The sequence below is a fragment of the Pseudopipra pipra genome, chromosome 21 (assembly GCF_036250125.1).
Source record: "Pseudopipra pipra isolate bDixPip1 chromosome 21, bDixPip1.hap1, whole genome shotgun sequence".
In the NCBI taxonomy this organism is placed as follows: Eukaryota; Metazoa; Chordata; class Aves; order Passeriformes; family Pipridae; genus Pseudopipra; species Pseudopipra pipra.
In genome coordinates this window covers 6900378-6919742 of record NC_087569.1, presented here as the reverse complement: position 1 = coordinate 6919742, position 19365 = coordinate 6900378, and the positions used below count along the sequence as shown (strand labels likewise).

Here is a 19365-nt window from a genome sequence, read left to right as displayed (position 1 = left end):
GGAAAATCAGAGGGAGAAGAGTGTTCCTGAGAAACTGGCTACTGGAATGCCTTACTTTAGTTCATGGTAGGAAGTAGACATTATCCTAATGCAAGGGCTGGTTCAGCTGGTTCAGTATTGTAATAAATCATATTGGATATGTTGGATGCAGCTGGAAGTTAAACTAGAGATGCTCTCTGGATGTGGATAACTGCAGCAATTATTGTTCTCTCTTTTTTTATTAGCATTTTTAAAAATCTTCATTTAATGGTTGAATAATGCATGTTACTGTTCAGCTTATGAGGCAAAAGACAGAAGAATGAATAGGAATGATTTCCAGCCAAGTAAAAATTCTACTAAATAGTTTTTTCTTTTTTATTAAAAAAAAGCAGAATTTAAAATTTCTTTTTAAATACAGTAAAACTTACATATTTTTCACTGAAGTATATTTGTTGCTTTGGTTTAGTCTGTCAGCAGCTTGTCCTCTATCTTCTAATACTTACAGAATTTTCAGTTCACATTCTTGTTTACCAAAACCCAGAACTGCTTTCAAGGGGACTATACCTGTTTTAACATGTAGATTTTTTTATTTTGAGTGGTCTGTGGTGGATGATGTTGCCGTCATTGGCTCCAAGAAATAAGTTAGATTGTTGTGTGCTGTGAGTTCTGTGTTCATTTGCAAGCAGCTTTCATTAAAGAAAAAAAGAAAAGGAAAAAAAAAGTCAATAATTTGTTTTCCTCTTAAGAGTCGCTTGTTTCTGGAAGATGCAGAAGATGAGTGACTTGATAAAATGGTGTTGACAAGTTCAGCTGTTAACAATATTATCTTTAAATAGTATTTTAAATTTTTTTTTTTAGTGTCTGTCTGTAGAAAATTATTATAGTAAAGCTACATATCCTGCGGGCGAGTTCTGGAAAAAAGATTATTCTTATTCCCATGGACACGGTCTCAGCTGACATCAATCAGATAGGGAAGTGTGTGATGGTTAGGACTGGATTTTGACAAAATAATAATAATAATAATAATAATTAGGTTGGCACGTGGTTCACATCAGTGCTATAGGTTTGGATCCAGGATTACTTAGGTAGGCAGGAGACACTGTATCCAATTCCATAAAGGCAGAGTACAGGGTGGTGAGCTGGAGGTCGGGTACATTTCCATGTGGAGTTCCGTTTGGGATGGGGATGTTGCTGCTGTTCTCCAGCTGGCAGTGAGAGGGGAAACACTGGGAAGACACTGGGGATGATGAAATGAGGACAAGGGGATCCACAGCAAGGCTGTCGTCTTTTAGCTCCTCCCAAAGATTCCCTACAACGAAACAAAACATGTTGATTAATGGAATGATTAATATCTCTTCATATGATGTCTGTATACATTTCTGTATATTCAGTTTTTTAAACATTGTGTTGCAGGAGAAGTTGGTAATTAAACAGTTGTGTGTGCTTTATGTGTAGGTGCTCTTAAAACCTTGGGACTGAGGAAGAAAAAAGGTTGTTTAGGTAGTTTTTGTTTGTCTGTCTCCATAATGAATTTAAATTTGGGAGAAAGCAGCATACATTTAAGAAAATTATTTCACCTGGTAATTTGCAATATTCTGTTAGAAATGTATATTTATGAAGAATAACTTCTACTTTTTTAAAGGAAAACATTGATTTTGGATAAGGAAAGTGCCTCTCATCTCTATAACATATGGAAGATATGGGATTATACTTAGCCCTGTTGCTAGAAGTAGTGTGCAGGCCTTATCTTAAGTTTTAGGGCCTCTAATTAGAGATCTGATAATTTTATAAAGAAAGAAAGTAAAAAGCATAGGTAAGGTTAAATAATTTAAGATAAAGGGCAAGGCCAGAGGGAAGGTGGAGTGGTACCATACTGATGAAGCACAGAGAATATTCACACTACCAGAGCATGTGCTTCAGATTAATTGAATAAAATGGAAAGAGGTCCCAGGAAACGAGTGGAGTGTGGTGTCAATCTCACTAGAACAATCTGGGCATGGCAGGACTGGGAAATATTTGTGACAGTGGAATGGATGGCACTGGCATTCGCTGAGTCATGTAGATTATTGAAATGGTGGTTTTTTTTTGCTCTGTCTTTTAGGTTGATTTATGTAACCGCTTTTTGTTTGTGCAGGAAGAAAATTCTGGCATGTTATTTGGTGCAACAGGAGCTTTATAATTTGGAACCCACAGGATTTGATTTATATATATGTGTATATATAAATGTATATATATTCATTATAAATTTACATATATATTTACACACATATACAATGCGTGTATATATATATAAAAATACATGGTGGGTTTTTTCCTTGGTTTTGCATGAAAAGCTGTGTTCTTAACGTTCAAAATCCCATCCAGCCAAGATGATTCAATTATTTAATATATAAAAAATTACTGTCAGCATTACATGATTAAGTATGTGAGAACACACCTCAGGAAGTATAATTGTTCAGGGCACAAGTCATATGATGCCTCAGGAAGGGGGAAATAACATTTGTTGGAGCAGAGATGTGGAAAGTGTTTGAATAAATATTGATGAAAGAAGTTAACCTGTTAATTTGATAAACATTATTTCTCTTATTTCCCTTCACGTGACAATTCTTTTGTAAGAATTGCACTGAATAGTTGTGCTTGAGTACTTTCCAGTGGAATATATATCTGAATTTAAAAAATACATTCTAAATACTGTATTGCAATACTTAATGTTGGCAATTGTAGCCAAGAGGAAGCAGGAATGTTTTTTAAACTCTGGATGTAAATAGGTGGCTTTCTTGGGAAACTTTTTAAAGATTTAATGCAATATTGCATGTTGTGTATATAATGTAACCTAGTTAAGGTGTTTTTTGTGGCAGTGGCAAGAAGTAGTATTTAAAAAGAAGGTCACGAAGGGTTGGTAGGTGATGGGTTGGGATGTGATGGGAGGTGATGGGATGTAATAAACCTGACTCTACAAGATAAAAATACCTTAGATACCAACCTTGGAGATCAAAATCAGTTAGGGATGGATTAAGAGCATCGATGTCATTGCTGAGGTCTCCCTCCGGCATGAGCGTGTCCTGCACTGTCCTGGCTGTGGAATGCTCCGGCAGCATCTTCATCCCACAGTTTGGGGGGGTCTGCGCCGGCAGCGGGGAGTCCTGAGTGATGCTGGGCTGAGTTCGGAGCTCGCTTTGAGCCTCCCCAGAAGGAAACAGGCTCTGAGCGTCCGGTGTCTGCTGCATCAGTGCATTTGGGATTTGGGGGAAGCCCTGTGGGGATGTGTAGCACGGAGGCTGCTGCCCCCCCAGTAAATTGGGTAAAGCGTTCTTGGCATGCAGAGCTCCCGAGGCGTGGATGCTGTGTAATGGCTGTGGGATCCCGGAGGAGAGGGAGGGCTCGCATAAGGAATGGGATTGGGCTGCCATCTGCCTGGAAAGTGAGGCACCTGCAACGCCCGTCGGGCTGCAGGACATGAGGGAAGATCTCAGCTTCTCGCTCTTGTCGCCTATCAGGGTGTCGAGTTCTTCTGGAAAACAAGAAAAAAGTCCATGGTGAAACTTCTTTGCTTATTTGGAAATATCTACAAAACGAGGTCTTGTTTAATTCTGCTTTCTGATTTTTGTTTTCTTGTTTTGCCAATCACCTTATAACCAGGAAAAATCCTGAAATGCTTTCCTAAGTCACGTATTAATTCTCTTATACAGTTTGGTGCCTGCTACAAAGAAAAGTTCTCGGCCGAACTGTTTGAGAAGTGACACATTACTGACCTGGCTTTGCCATACTCTTCCTTACAGCAACTGGATCTTTCCTCTTCCATTTCTGTAGCTCCTCCTGCATCTTATCAATCTTGGCTGGATTCAGAGCCCACAAACAGCCTTTCCGAGAGGAATTGCCTGACTTGTTTTCAACTTTCTCAAAGCACTTGTTCAAAGATAAGTTGTGGCGCACAGAATTCTTCCAGCCATCTGGAGCTGTCTGGAGAAACAAATCCGGTGTAAGAATGGGACTTCAAGGACAAATAAAATAATAAATATGTATATCTCTGTTTTGACTGGTGAGGTTGTAAGAAATGCTGTTTAGTTTGTACCTTCTGCCATGAGAAACTTGTACGTTAGGAGGAAGCCACAAAAATGTTACCGTCATGTTGTGTGGGAAGAGAGGGATCAGATAGAACAGTAACTGATCTGAGCAAAAGGGTTGTCAGAGGCCTGCTGGATTTTTAAGAGTGAATTTGAAAATCACAGGAATTAAGTGTCTAAAGAATTATATTCTAGAGCTGTGAGCTAACAGGATTTCTATCGGAATCTGTTTTGGAACACCGAGAAATATTTCAACATTTAACTAAAGCACTATGTGCTACCTGGACTCTAATTCAGTGTCCAGGCAGACTTCAAAAGAATTTATCATGCTCCTGTAGGTGTAACTTTGTGTGCTGGCCAATTACATAACCAAATGGTTTAATCACAAGCCCTACAGACGAGATACAGGTTTCCACATCTGATCACTGCATCTCTGTGCTTTGCATTTATTTTTAACTCAGCAGTGGCAGCTGGGAGGTTCTTTAAACTGAATCATTAAAATGATTATTTTCTTATTTCAAAAAAATATCCTCATCTCTGTGTCATAAGAATTGAAAGAAATTAAACAACTCTCTGAAAGGTGGGTGAAGTTGTCTTTGTCTATTGATTCATATTCATGGTGCAAAATATTTGTCATCGTAACTGTTTATATCAACCAGAGAATTATTGAACAGAGAGCACAAGAAATAAATATGGTTTCCATAGTATTTTTTAAAATGTTAAAAATTAAAATTCCCCTTTTAAGTGTATTAAATTTTCTTTGCATTCTTATGCTTTATTAGTAGGGATCCATCTTGCATAGAAAGTCAGATTTTGGATAGTTTGATAATCTCTTTAATTGTTGCCTACTACAAGAAACTTCCTCTAAGACTATCTTTTATAAATGGAGTTCTGTCCATTTTTGCTTTCACATGACACACTGTGAAATTTTGAACATACTTTGATAGAAATTCTGTAATCAGAATTTTATTTTCTTATCTACTTTTATCAGGAATGTAGAGTCTGTTCTTTTGTAGCTTGTAAAGAACTATCATGTGAGTTAAGCATTAAAAGCCTTATTGAAGGGCTGAGGGTCAAATTTAATATTGATTTCTTCATTAAAAAAAAAGATGTGGAGTTAAATATGTGTTATTTACTAAAAGAGAAACTGTTCTCCTTTCATAGCAGCACAGTTTCTACCCTTTTGGCCCACCTGATGTCAGCATTTCACTATTCTGTCTCAGAGGTGAGACAACATAAATTGTATTTAAAAAAAAGAAAACAAACTCAAACCCTTTAAAACCCTTTCTGCCATAGGGTCATACTAAACATGATGAATCAGTTTTTCTCCCTTGCAGGTCATATTCAAGTTGCTTTCTGGCAATTCCAAAAGTGAATAGAACTGTTCCTCCCAGGTAAGTTGTGTGTTTAGCTACTGAATAAGCTGACCTGAAAGAATATTCATGTTTCTTGCCCTGCACACGAGGCTACACACACCTCTGTCTGTATCTAGACGGGATAATTAGTGTTTCTGCTAAGATGGGAGCGGCACGGGTTTCTCAGAGGTTTTCAGAACATGTGGGGGTGTAAACTGTGAGATGGTTTTAGAAACGTAAGAGCAAAAAGTACATGGATTGATTTTTAGAGGCTGCTCCCAGGAACCCAACAGGTTCTTGCATTAAACTTGGCATTGCTGACCTGTGAAAAGTTTATCCAGGCAAGGCTTGAAGGATCACTCAGTGTGTTTGTGCTATGACTCTGACACTGGTTTTTTTTAAGTGAATGTGATTGTTCATGAGGGAGCTTTGGTTACTGAAGTTGCTCTTGTGTAGTTGGAATCTCCTTGCTGTGGCTTGGTTTTGATGTTGCTGTGTTTCAGCACAGTGTGGACGAAGCTGTAGAATCATAAAATCATAGGATCACAGAATCATTAAGGTTAGAAAAGCCCCCTGAGATCACTGAGTCCAACACTGCCAAGGCTACCACTAACCCAGGTTCCCAAGTGCCACATCTGCAACGCTTGAATACTTGCTGCTCTAGGTTCCATCAGACCACAGACCTTTCTGGCCTCTTTGACCACTGGCACTAATTCCAATTAACAAGATTAAAGCTTTCTTTTAGACCCACTAATCACTACAAAGAAAAAGATGACAAAAAATATTTTTTGTCCAGCCCCACGGATCCTGACCAGCTCTTGAAGTTTAAAGAGTTCAGTCATCTTGCAAAACCCTTTCTCTTTAAATCTAGGTCTCAAGAGAAGGGAGAGGTACATCAAAGGGTAATTCAACTTTAGCTGTGTAGATGTTTTTTTTAGGACGTAGGAGTTGGATTGCTCTGTTTCAACTAGAAATGAAATTGTTGCATCACAGAAACTAAATTTGCTGTGGCAGCGAATACAAGTTAATTTGACTCGGCTTGTATCATCTAATGTCTCCCAGCAAGATTCTGTGTACAATTGCACTCTCTTTCTCTCCAACTTAAATTGCTTCCTCTCTCCCTGTTTTATCCTGCTAGTTAGTGACTGCTGGTAACAACAACAAAATGTTCTTTGCCGGTCTTTATATTATTTTATCTTGCTGAAGACTCTCCAAAAAAAAGGATGATAGAGGGTATTAGTTTTTGCCATATATTGATAATTCTGTGGGATGCTGTAAAGGCCAGAGGTAGACAGGACTTAATGCCTGTAGGTGTAATATTCGATTTTTTATTCTCCCTTAGTAATTTTAAGGATGTTACTGTCAAATACTTTTGACTATTTGTAAGTAAAATGCAAAAATAAATGCAAAAATAGTGAATGTTCCCTTTGTACCTGCTGTACCAAGTATTACCCCCTGCACTATTCTTTCCCTGTAATCCATATGACAACAGCAACCTCCTTCTCATCTACTTTAAAATGAATTAAGAAAAAGACAGGGAGCTCTGAAAAACCACGAAGGACCAGGATGGTGACACCTGGCAGAGCCACAGTCCTGAGTCTGAAGGATTCTGTCCATGTTGGCAGCAGCAGCAGCAGCATTTTGCTTGAAGCTGCTGATTAACTTTTATAATCAATTATGTTGTAAGACAACAGAGAATTAATTTCAGTTTGGTCTGATGAATAAACATGAACGTGCCTGTAAAAATTATTAATAATATTCCCATCTCTCTGCTTGAAACTCTTGCTGTTTTTCTGTGGATTCCATTGGGATTGAGTACTTCTGATTTCTGATGCTAGGTGTCTTCATATTTTCTCCCTTCTTTTGCTTGTAAAAAATGATGGAGTAATTAGTGATTCTTCTGTGAGGAAATCTGGGAGTACAGAAGTATGATGGATCCTGACAGTTCTTCCTCCATCACAATGTGTATTTTTCTCTGATTACTGACAGATTCAACCTTATTATTTTTTTTTTTTGTGCACAGAATTTATCCTCAGTTAGTGCCCAAAACCATTGCAAAATTGTATCAGAACATTTAGCTATTCTCAGTGTTCTTATTATAAGTGTTTGAATTGCCTTGCTTTAGCTGTTTCGAATTTGGTTGAATTGCTGCAGGGCTATTTGCAAGAGGAAACAGGACAGACTCACTTGCTTTATTTTAATTTTTGGGCCTTGCTAACAGCTGAGGTCACCTGCTCTGGACTTCAGCGAGACGGTTTTGAAGAATCAGCAGAAATAAAGCTCCATGTAGATCAGCAGGTGATGATTCCATTACAGCTCTTTTAAAAATCTCAACTAATCCTCCTGCTCTTGGATCATTTGCTGACTGAGCACTTTCCACTCGCATTCCAAGCCCAAGGAACCATTCCCTTATAGCATGGATTTAAATTTCAATAGTGCTGCTGCAAACCATACACCCTTCCCGTCACCAACGTCATGGTGTAATTATGAGCTTAGTACCATTTATCATATATTAGACTTTTCTTGGTACAGGGCATGCAAGTGATGCTGTTGCCCAAGACGGATATCCCAGCTCCAGAATGCAGTGAGATAACCTGGAACCTCTGCTTCCACACCAGTCTGGAGGTGCTGCTGATGGCAGAGGAAGCTACAAGACCAGTTCTGCCTGTATTTGAGATCTGAGAGGAAGGAGTGAATGTGTTTTGAAAATTATTCACCCTTTTTATGAGTTGTTAGTGAGGAATGGCCACTGTTATACACCCAGACTCACAGATGGAACAGTTCTTAATATCTTTTTGAGTTAAATATTACCACATTTCTTCCTGCATGTAAAATGCTGGGTAGTTTGTGATCATGAATGTATATAGTGTTTAATTGATTTGATATTAATCTTCTAAGAAATTATCCCTTTCCATAGCTGGAATCCCATCCCTTATTCCCTCTACTGACAGGTAAGCTTAGAGGGATATTTCCCCCCCCCCCCCAGTGGAACTCACCTTAAAGTAAGGAAAGTGTTCCGTCATGAAATTGTAAATCTCACTGACTGGCAAACTCCCTGTCTTGCTGTTTTTGAGAGCCATGAAGATCAGGATGCTTTAGGGAGAGAAAGAAAAGCATTTTAGCCTCTTCTGCTTGACTCCTCAGAACCAAAAGTAGACTATTTTCCAAATTGTGTGTAATTACTGCAACTTTCACTGCCATAGCACAAGTACAGTGATGCTTAAAATTTCCACTTAGTTGTTTATAACAATCTCCTTACACTGTGTAACTTCTACAGGTAATTCTCAAAGCTCATATAGAAGTTCTAACCTGAGTTTCAAATAAAGTAATATAGAAAGTGAAATCAAGACCTTCAAATCCTGCTGGTGGGTATTTATCTAAGGTGTGTCTGAAAGCTTAAACTGGTGAAGGCCACACAGAGTATCAAACTGACAGTGACAGATGGGTAATTAAAATTTAATTGTCTGATCTACTTTGTTAGATTATTTGGGGTCCAAAACTGTGTGGTGACTGACATATCTGGTGTGTTTTCTAGGCATTTCCTTGCCTTAGCAACTGGAAAAAAATAGTTTTAATACAGGTGCTGGGAAAGGCAACAAAGTGGGATCAGTCTTGTGCTGATGGCGTTCGTAAAATTTTGTATTAAAGAAACATTTAGGGGTTTTTTTGGGGGGGTGATCAAGACAATGCTTTGCAACATTTAATTTCTCTGTGCCTTGGCCCCAGACTCTGGATCACCTTGATTTGTGCGAACAGGACAGAACACACCGGGAACAAGACAAATAAGAGTGAGCGTGTTATTGCAAACGATGCTGGAACCAGGCCATGGGTAAACAGTGCATTTCCTGTAACATGAGGGCTTGAAGAAATATTGTATTACCTGTAGGAGTAGATGGGCTTGGGAAACAGAGGCTGCTGGGATTCTTGACTGCTCTGAGGAGCGATTCTTTGGTAAGGGTAGTGTGAAGAAGCAATGTAAGTCACAGGGTAGCTGCCTCCTGAGGGATACTGATGGGACAAGAGAGATGTTATTTGGCTTAGCAACAAGCTCCCAAAAATATTTCCTAATAACAGTATTAAACTATGTATTTCTGAGGATATTGTGTGGGGAAAAGAAAAAGTACTTTATTCTTTATTGCCTGCCATGCTACTGAGCTCTTGTGAAAAATGTGAGGAACTGTACCCTATTAATTGTCTCCAGATAACTCTTAATTTTATGGATCTAAAGCATGTCTCCTTTCAACCATCTCTTTTGAAGTTGAAGTATCTCAGTCTGCTCAGCCTCCCCTGAACATGCAGACAAGTAAATTAATGGTGTAAACTTATTTACATAAAAAACCCCAAAACCACCAGAATAAAATACTTCAAACAATGTGCAATATAGAAGAATGATCCCATCAAGTAAAGCTGCTAAAAATATAGGAAGAAACATTGAAGTTTTGACTGAGCCTTGTTTGATTTTTTTGTGCTGTTTTATTGTTGTTTTATTTTTTAGGTGGAGAAGGATACAGCAAGGTAAAAATCTGAAGTGAATAATATCTAATCCCAAGGGAATAGCATCCCAAAATCTCTGTTAAAATTGCTGTTATTATGCAAGGCAGGGATAAACCTGGCAAACAACAATGAAAACTTTAGTGGATGCATCAGAATATATAAAAAATGAATGTATTATTATGGAATAAGTTAGTAAGATCATTCCAGGGGTCAGGAGAGCAGCATGTGAGACATTTTTGAGGTGGTTTCATGTTGCCTGTCTCATGCTGAAGCTGTTGGGCTACTCCCTGTCTGTACCCTCATAGTTAATGCCAAGGAACAGGCATCTCCAAGAGGCCAGGAGTTTGTGTGCTATTCACCACCACCTAAAGTGACTCTTTTTTTCCCCTCTCATTTTCTGCATCAGAAAGCTAAAAATAGCCAGGACCCCTAAAATCAGGCACTATTTGTGCCACCCTCACCCCTCCCAGGGACCAGCAGCAGAAGCTACTGAGATGCTGCCCTATCTCTTAAGGAGATCTCTAAGTTTGCCCACCTCCCAAGACATACTAAAGAGGTGGGATAGAAATATGCCAATGCCAAAAAGTAGGTGGAAATAATCCACATAGATAACCTGGATTGCACCATAGTGTCTGTAGACTTGCTCTCAATTTTTTTAACACACCAGTTGGTCTTTTTCTTTGCCAAATATTCCATATTTTTTCTTTTCCAAATTACAGCTTAAGTCTGCTGGCAAGAGACTTTCAAGAACAAAGGAGCACTACCCTGCTCAGGTAAGATAGCATCAGTTGGCTCTCTGGGAGGCAAAAGCTCCTGCTGAACTCAGAGCTCCCTGTGAGGGGAATTTCTGACTCTTACAGATGAACCTTTCCAGATGCCAGGGTGAGGGCATGGCCAAAATTAGGAGGCATGTCACATGCTATTGAAAAATCTACCTGCATGCCTTCCCTGGTGCTCAAAGGTTGCTGAGCCCTTTTCTGGTGTTTTACTGCTCAGCTCCAGCAGTTCTGTCATGAGGTTTGTGTGGTTCCTCTGAAAAATTATAATGTAGCTCTTGAGACTTGTTGGGAAAAATCCCTTTTTAATTAATTTATGCACCTCCTTAGTTTCTTACTGTAATCCCTTTTTTTGGATCAAAAAAAAAGCTTCATTTACTCTTGGTCTTTGTCCCCTTAAAACACGCTTGAGAGGTTGTCATGTGCTTGCAAAATATTCATAGTTTATTTATTTATTCTGGATTTTTAATAATTTATTTAAGTTTCTCTCTAATTTTATTCTCATTGCTGAAGTTTTATTGCCTCTTTGCTTTTATCTTTCTGACACTGAACTGCCCGAAATGGAATGTGGAAAACCAGACTGAATATACTCTGTTGTTTGCAGGGTGAAAGAAATGAAATGAACATAATTAATTAATATTTTTGAACTAAATATTAGGCAAAAATGGAGTCTCCAGAGGATCTGTGAACTAATTTCCATATGCAGTTCTGTGCTTCCTGCTTTGTGCGTTGGGTGTAGATTTTTCACCAGAGCAGAAAACTGGGCAATTCCTACAATAATTCTGATTTTATTGGTTTTGGTGGCTCTTTGAAAGGAAAGAGTACTAAGATGGGACTGTTTTTGATGTCATCATGAAAGGCAAGACCGGGGTGTTTTAAGGATTATTTCTGTTTTATTGGTTTCATTAGTCCTTTTTGAGGGAGCAAAGGCTGAGGAATGGTCTGGAATGACAGGCTCGAGCTGGTTTTACAGTCGCACAACTGGCATGAAAGGTGTCCGTGTTTTATGGTGGGTGGGTGAGTGACTCCAGTCAGTGTCTGCTACTTCATTCGGGTCAATAACAAGTAATTCCTCTCATGATTCATCACTTGTGTTGTGTCCAGCAAAGGGGAAGGTGAGGCCGTTTTATCATCTGGACAAAATTAATGGAAGGGGTTGATCCCTCTCATCCCTCTAATGAAAACCGAGGCGTAGTTTGAACATCCTTCACTTCAGGCTAAAGGGCCCGTTCTCTGGAGTGTAACTTCCATGGAGATTTAACTTGCACTGCTCCATTCCAATTTGAAATGTAAAGCATTAATCACGGAGCTGCTTCATGCAGAAGATGTTATTCCACTCCTTCTCAGTCTTGTATATCCCACGTTCTTCCATTTTCCAGTATCTGATTGCGGCACAGGGACAGCAATTCTACCTGTTGGGACTTTGGCTGCTTATACTTATTGTTTTTTTTTTTTTTTTTCCTCTGAGTAGTAGAACACATTGCCAGACTTTTACCATAGTAACATTCAGAAGCACAAGTATTGGAAAGTCCAACAGAAACCTGCTGCACGTAAGAGATCTGTCACGGTGCCAGCTTGCAGGTGGATGGAAGACTTTCCTCTTAGTGCCTGTTGTATCTTGCCTGGTGGCTCCCAGGAGGCGTATTTCAGCTTTAATTTTGGAGGTTTTTTGAATGTGGTTAGTGCCAATGTATAGTAATAGCACTGGTATCACATCAGAGGGGACAGGGGAAAGGTGCCTGCTTCAGAATGAATAAAGAAATCAGAACTATTCAATGAATTAACAAGCTAAGTGGAGTTTCTGCTAAAGCAGCACACAGAAATGGCATTTATATGGTGAGTGAGATGTAGGGTGCTGTGGCATACCCACAATGTCTGTCCTGTAATCCCAGTGGGGAATAGTTTATATTTGCAGCAGGGCTTTTTTTGGCAAGTCAATCCTTCATCTGGGACAATTTTCTTCTAAAATAACAATAATCAAATAACTGGATTTCTAAGTTAGGATGGTAGTGTAATATCACCTTTCCTTTTGTTCTATTTTAATTTTATTATTACCTTTTATCACTTCTATTGAGTTTTGGGCTAACAAGAAAAAAAACACAACTAAATTAATTATGGTGGTGTAAATAAGAATTTAAAGATAGTTGCCTTTTTGCCACTTGATTGGGAAAAATAAGGTTCAGTAAATTCTGGCTAGAGGAATGTCAGTGTGGTAGGTAAAAGAAAAAAGCCAGGAGTAATGACTGTTTCAATGACTCAGACATGTAACACCATACAAATTAACAACCCTAATGAAATATCACAGTAACCTGGGTTTTGTTTTCTTTGCCCAGTTTAAATCACTGCTCTGTCAGTCATATTTTTTATACTTCTTGAGCAAGTTGAATGAGATGGTAGAGCTGATGCCACAATATCTGTCATCAGTCACTGAGATCAAAGGAGATGTAGCTCAAGTGTGAGCTTTTATCCTAAAATAGTTTATATATACGACTTTCCCGTAAGTTCTAATGGTTTAACATTTGAGATTTGTGCTGATTTTATACAGGGATTTCTCCCTATAAGTCTGAAAAATCCTTGTTACCTTAATTTCACCTCAAGTTTTGGGCTTTTTTTTTTTTTTTTTTTTTTTGGTTTGGTTTTGTTTTGTTTTAAATAGAGTGTTTCAAGCATATTTTTGTCTTGAAATAAACACTACTGAAAAAATTACTGAAAATTTTATAAGCTGCAGGTAATCGAACATAAAAGGGGAAAAATTCAAAGCATTGAACAGCACCACCGTTTATATCTAAAGGAAATTATTTTTAGTGCTAATAATATAGTTACATGCAGAAGAACAACCTTAATATTGCACACTCTCCTGCATCATCAGCATTACTGTCAATTATGCTTCAGCTGAATAATCTTTCACTGAGGATGATGTAAGAGGCAAAAGATTGTGAAAGAGATGTGTGTGCCGTCAAGCACAAGGGGAGTGAACATCATTTTGCTGTTCAAATTTTACTTCAAAGTGCTTTCCTGTGTTTGATCTGAATTTTAAGTGTACAGTCACATATATTTAGTTTTTTATTCTGAAGTTAAAACACAGTTAATTCCCTGGGATCCTGAAATGCCAACAGTTATGTGAATAATTTATCAGGCTTCAAAACATGTTTTTTTGAGCATAATAGTGAAAATATAAATATGGAGTACCAAGATTGTTTATACATTCTTTTTTTCTTTTTCTGAATGACCATTTTAAAATGCATTTAGCTGTGGTTCTTTTAAGATCTTATTCTCATAAATCTGTATATATAAACATGGCCCTGAAACCCCACAAATTTAAAGGCATTATTTAATCTTTTTTTTTATATTAATACCAAAACTATTGTACCATTAGAGTGTTAGAAATATAGGGATTTTGATGCACATATTACACTGACCTGATGGAAAGGGTGTGAGGGGCAATACATCTGCTGCACTTGAGGCTGGTAGCAGTACAAACCAGGCTGCCCTTCCAGTGGGGATGTCCTAAGCTTCATGTCTGAATCCTGCTGGAAAATATTTAAGAAATGAGTAATTAGAGAAAACACCTCAATTTAAAATAGAATAATTCTGTTAGTCACTGTTTGGGTTTGCCTTCATTATATTTGCATTTTTGGACTTAATTCTGTCACAGTAAGTGTTACATAGAAGTTGTTTTATATTCCAATGGTACGAAACAAGGGGTGACCCCCCCCTGAAAGTGTTCAAGACCAGGTTGGATGGGGTTTGGAGCAACCTGGTCTAGTGGAAGTTGTCCCTGGCCAGGGCTGGGGGTTGGAATGAGATGATCTTTAAGGTCCCTTCCAACCAAAACATTTCCGTGATTCTGTGAAGACCTTAACCAATTCCTGCATTTCTATAATCACAGCTTTAAAAAGGACATCCCAGGTCATGTTCAGTTCAAAGAGCAATTCAGAAAACGTCAGTCTCTGTTTATAGGTTGAGACGCAGGGAATGTGTAGGAAAAGAGTAAGAATTTTACTATTTCAAGAACCTAGTAGCACTTATCCTTCTGCTTTAAAGCAAGGCCATAATGATCAGCTTTTATTGTATTTTAGTATGTCTAATATATGTTAATAAGTATATAAATTTATTTTAGTATGCCTACTAAATATTTTTATATTTAGTGTTTTTATGGTATATTAGTAGGAGCACGTGTTAGACTTGATTTGATATCCTGACTCCAAGCAAATGCCACATCCAGTATTAACAAATGTCTGTGTTATTTTGGTGACCATCAGATAAGATTTACAGAAATCCCAACTTGCCAGAAGTGTGGAAGTGATTTAGGAGTTTGACATCTCTTGCTGACAGAACCATGGGAGACACTGACAAGCAGCCACTCTGCTCCTGAGTAGTTACATGTACTTGTAAAGGGCTCCTGCAGTGCTGCCTCTACATTTTGCACATCTTGCAGCCCAGGGATTTGGGAAGACAATAGGAATTTTTTTTCATCAACTGCTCACAGGTTTTGCATTAAACTGCTCTGACCTAGATGAGTGTTTATCCAGGAAATAAGAGATTTAGATCAATTTCCTCCTTAACCTGAATGGCTTCAATCCCCAGGTATGTTCCCTGACAACATCTCTCCATTCCCTGGTCTTAATCCAATTAAGAATTTTTTTTCTTTAATCCTTTTTTTCTTTTGGGAGCCCTGAAATTCTTTATCTCACAGCCATTTAGAACCAGCTTAGGGCCCTCTCCTGGCAGGTGGAGTCATTGTTTTTGGCTGCATTAGATGATGAAGATACACTTTACACCTCAGATCACAGTAGAGGTACTGTAGAGACACTGGAGGGTAATTTAATTTGCTTTTCAGGGATCTTTGCCGCCCTCTCTAATATTAAAATCAGGTAACTTAGCACTTCACATACCATAAATAGGTCTGATATTTAAATTTTGATAGTACTGATATCTCAGAATTTCTCTTCCGTTTGCACCAAGAAAAGTGTAGGTCTGCTGAGGGGTTGTAACAAAACGTCCTCATGCTTGAGAAATACTGTTTTGTGAACTTTTGTATCTTGAAAATACTAGCTGATGACAACTACTGTTGTCAGGAAGATCTTGGATATTTAGGATTCATGTATGATGTATGATGGAAAATCATTGTACATCTTTCTGAGGATTATTTTCCAGTAGGGAAAGGCCTTAAATTAGAGACTTGGACAAATGAATATGGATATGTCTAAATATGTTTTTCCTGAGCTCTAGCCTACAACTTGACAGGAGACTAAACGTCCACGTAGTAATGTTAAGATAATAATTTGAAAAGTATATTTTTGCCATTGAAAACAGGAAAAAGAAGCATAAAAAAATACTGACCATGACTTGTGAGCTGTGATCCTGACCCGTGGTGCTGTACTGGAGGCTGTTACACCATGGTTGCTCCGTGGAGATGTCCGGGATGTGCGTGGGAAATGACTCTGACTCGTCAGGACCCGTAGATCCTGATAGACCCTCAAAACCATCGATGCTTCTATGATTTTTGAAAGGTGAAGCTTCTGGTGGGAGGGCTTGGTGTGCTTCCTGGAAAACATCTTCGCTGATCTGCCTCTTGTAAGGGTGGAAGGGGTTCCTGCTGCTCTTGAGGAACCGGTCATAGTTTCCTACAGTGTTTTCCTCGTAACTGTACCTCCTGAATTTTTCTGTGCTGAAAGATGCTTTGAATTTGTTCTTGCTGCAGTGAATTCCTTGGTTTGTAGGGTATCTCCCATGAATTTGATCCTGGGCTGGGGAAGCAGGGCTGGGGCTGTGAGAAGACTCTGAGCTCTTCCTTTCTGTCCTGACGTCTGACTCATATGGTTGGCAGCTGTAACTGAGATTATCCTGCAATGAAATATTGGCATTTATTTATTTAGGATTCATGTGAACAAATTTTTATTATTTTCATAATTTACTTCATATATTTATATAAAATGTAAATATTTTAATTGTATTAAGAATACATCGCTGATAAGTATAACATTATTAGTTCTAGTCACCTTCATGCAGAGAAGCCCTGAAAGATCTAAAGGGTTTTCTGATTGCTTGGTATCCAAACCTGTTCAACAATTAATTAAGAAAAGTGAGGCCAGGTTGGACTAGCCTTTGATCAGCCTGGTCTAGTGGGTGGCATCCCAGCCCATGGCAGGGGGTTGGATAATCATTAAGGTCTTTTCCAACCAAACCGTTCTGGTGTTCTATGAGAAAACTGAACTATCCTTGAAAAACAGGGTGTCTTAGGTAACCATTGACTAGTTGGTCTGACAATTCCAGAGAAAAATGATGTATGATCAAGTGATGAAAGATTAAATGACAGGAATGTGATAAGTGCAAGTCTTGTTGTATGCAAGTTTAGTCAAATAAGCTTGATCTCATACTCTGGTGGTGTTACACACTGCCAGATAGGTTGGTGGTTACATCACTTCCCTTCATTAAGGTGGCCACATTCATTCTAAGAGACAAGTAGGCTCTGGGCAGACGTTTTAACCTTCTGCCTGTCTCATCTCCTCCCCTCCCTTTTGCACTTTAGCAAAAAGAAAATAACAGCTACTGAAGTGCTCTTTAATCTAAAGGAGAAAGGCTTAACGAGAACTGGTGTCTGGATCCTGACACTGAAAATATGCATATTTGCCCTGACACCAAGGATGAGTAACTACTTGGATGCCTTTGAGAAGACATGCGTCAGTCAGGAGCAGGTTGTTGTGTTCAGGGAAGGGGGAAATGGAATGTTCCGTGTCACACAAAAACTCAGACCAGATTATTGAGTGCTCCCTTTGCTCCTTCCCCCCTCCAAATCCGAGTTGGTTTTACAGTGTTTTAGAACAGCTTAAGGAATATGTGCCTTTATGGAAGAACCAGCTTTCAAGAAGTCCCACAGGGAAGCCAGCATAAATTTGGTGCTTTCTGCAGTGGAACATGGCCCAGATTTTCCAGTCATTTGCATGTGTGTTAAAGCCATTAATGTTTTGTTCTGTCATGGATCCCTGCAGAAAGCAAATCTGACCTCATGGCACTTTTAGCTTCTCACATGAACACAAACTTGCTTAGTTTATGACTTCTTAATTCTTTCTTCCTTGCTCTCCTCTACATTCCTAATACACGCGTTTATGATATCTTTTCTTAGATTAGAATTAAAAAATTCCTCCTTGTATTTAGTTCCATTAAGCTGTATGAATGACAGGGCTGTCAATTCTCCACTTGGAATTTTCATAATAAAAGGATGACAATGGTTATTTTGCTGTTGTCTGATGAAAAACAGTACTCTCAGCTGTACTTTTGTTATGAGACATGATGAATATACAGGCAACAGGACAGAGATCATGTTATTCTAAAAAACTCCCAAGGAATTGTGAAGTCCTTGAAGTCATCCTTTACAGGCAGGGAGGAGACAAAAAGGCTCTGATGTCTCTTTGTCTGCGTTTTATTTATTTATTTATTTTAGAAACAGAATGAGAATTAACTTTAAAAGTAGCATTTTTCCAGGATTAGGAGTTGGATAGATAGATTCTCTGTTTTGTTTTTAAAGAAATAGGGGGTTTAAGCAATTGAATAAGAGATTTAGCACAGAGCTTAAGATAAGCTAAGGAGGATAACTCAGGTTTTTACTCTTCAAGAATAAAACTTTCAATGTTTGCTTTGTTACCAGTAAGTTTGGTGAGATTTAGTACAGCAGTAGCTGAATATTGTATTTGAACTTTGAAGAAAGAGAACAGGCCTGGGCCAGCTTACTCACACTTTGCTGAACTGGGGATATTGAATCCCCCTGTGTCTTCATGAAGTCTTGTTGATCTCTTTCCAGAGTGTCCGAAGATGAAAATTTAATATTGGATTGATCTTGGAGTAGCGAAACCATCACCAAATCCACGCCAGACACAAATCCTGTTACGACAAAATCAAATTACAACAAATATTTTTTAAAACTTAAAGTGTAAAACAAACTACCCTGTCGGGTGCTGATGACTAGACAGGGTTAGAAATGCAGCTGGACAATAACCCATTCTAAGAAATTCCTGATATAGCTGAATTTTTTTTGTTAGCTCTTAAAGAAATGTTCTGTAGGTACAATGACAGTGAAGATGTGATTTGGAGTTACTGTGGATTCACCACAAAATTTTTATAAAAATAAGTAACTGTTTTGTTTTGTGTAGGAACATAAGTTAATGAAAATGTATTGCTTTGGAGTTAAGACAAGTTTAGCAATATCAGTTTATTGAGAGATTGTGGTATAGACACACCCCAGTTGCTTTCAGAGGCACTATACAAAAAAACAAATCTTTTTCTATCATTAGTCAGACTGATGATTACAACACATGTATATTTTCGCTTTTTCTCTTTTATAAGTCCCAATCCCTTCAGTTTTTCCACTCTGTTTTGCAAGATTAAATGTATCTGAGATATATAAATTACTTCATCATTCCATACTCATTTTTGTTAGTTAGATCTCCTCTCGAGTTCCCAGTCTTTGATCTTTGGATATATGAGACATATCTGATGGTGTTCTTTGGATTAAGAGGAATAAATTTAATCTCCTAATATTTTGTTTTCTACTTTTCTACTGACTTTTTCTCCCAATCCTTGTTCACTGTTGCCATGCAGTAAAACAAAGGTAGAACTTGCATCCTCTCTCTAATGTCATGCACAGAACACTACACCAAGTGTGTGCCTGCTTAAAAGTGTTTGTGCTCATAGTTTAAA

At 38.3% G+C, this 19365-nt stretch overlaps 1 protein-coding gene across 1 annotated transcript; it reads right to left on the bottom strand.

Moving 5' to 3' along the window:
* Positions 1–223: 223 nt before the first annotated feature.
* On the bottom strand, positions 224–18526 carry FOXN1 (forkhead box N1). The gene is made up of 8 exons (XM_064677905.1): positions 18404–18526; positions 16012–16515; positions 14088–14198; positions 9279–9406; positions 8395–8491; positions 3732–3939; positions 2963–3490; positions 224–1288 (listed from the first exon to the last, which is right to left on the bottom strand). The coding sequence occupies exons 1-8, from the start codon at positions 18521–18523 to the stop codon at positions 1026–1028; spliced, it is 1959 nt and encodes a 652-aa protein (XP_064533975.1). The 5' UTR covers positions 18524–18526; the 3' UTR covers positions 224–1025.
* Between the last annotated feature and the right edge of the window lie 839 nt (positions 18527–19365).

Excerpts from the sequence above, each read along its gene's own strand:
- FOXN1 (XM_064677905.1), bottom strand. The coding sequence starts at position 18,523 with ATGGTTTCGCTACTCCAAGATCAATCCAATATTAAATTTTCATCTTCG. Across the intron at positions 9,407-14,087 it reads CCTCACACCCTTTCCATCAG|TATCCCTCAGGAGGCAGCTA; the intron begins GTCAGTGTAATA and ends TTGTCCCATCAG. Across the intron at positions 3,940-8,394 it reads AACACTTTCCTTACTTTAAG|ACAGCTCCAGATGGCTGGAA; the intron begins GTGAGTTCCACT and ends TTGTTTCTCCAG.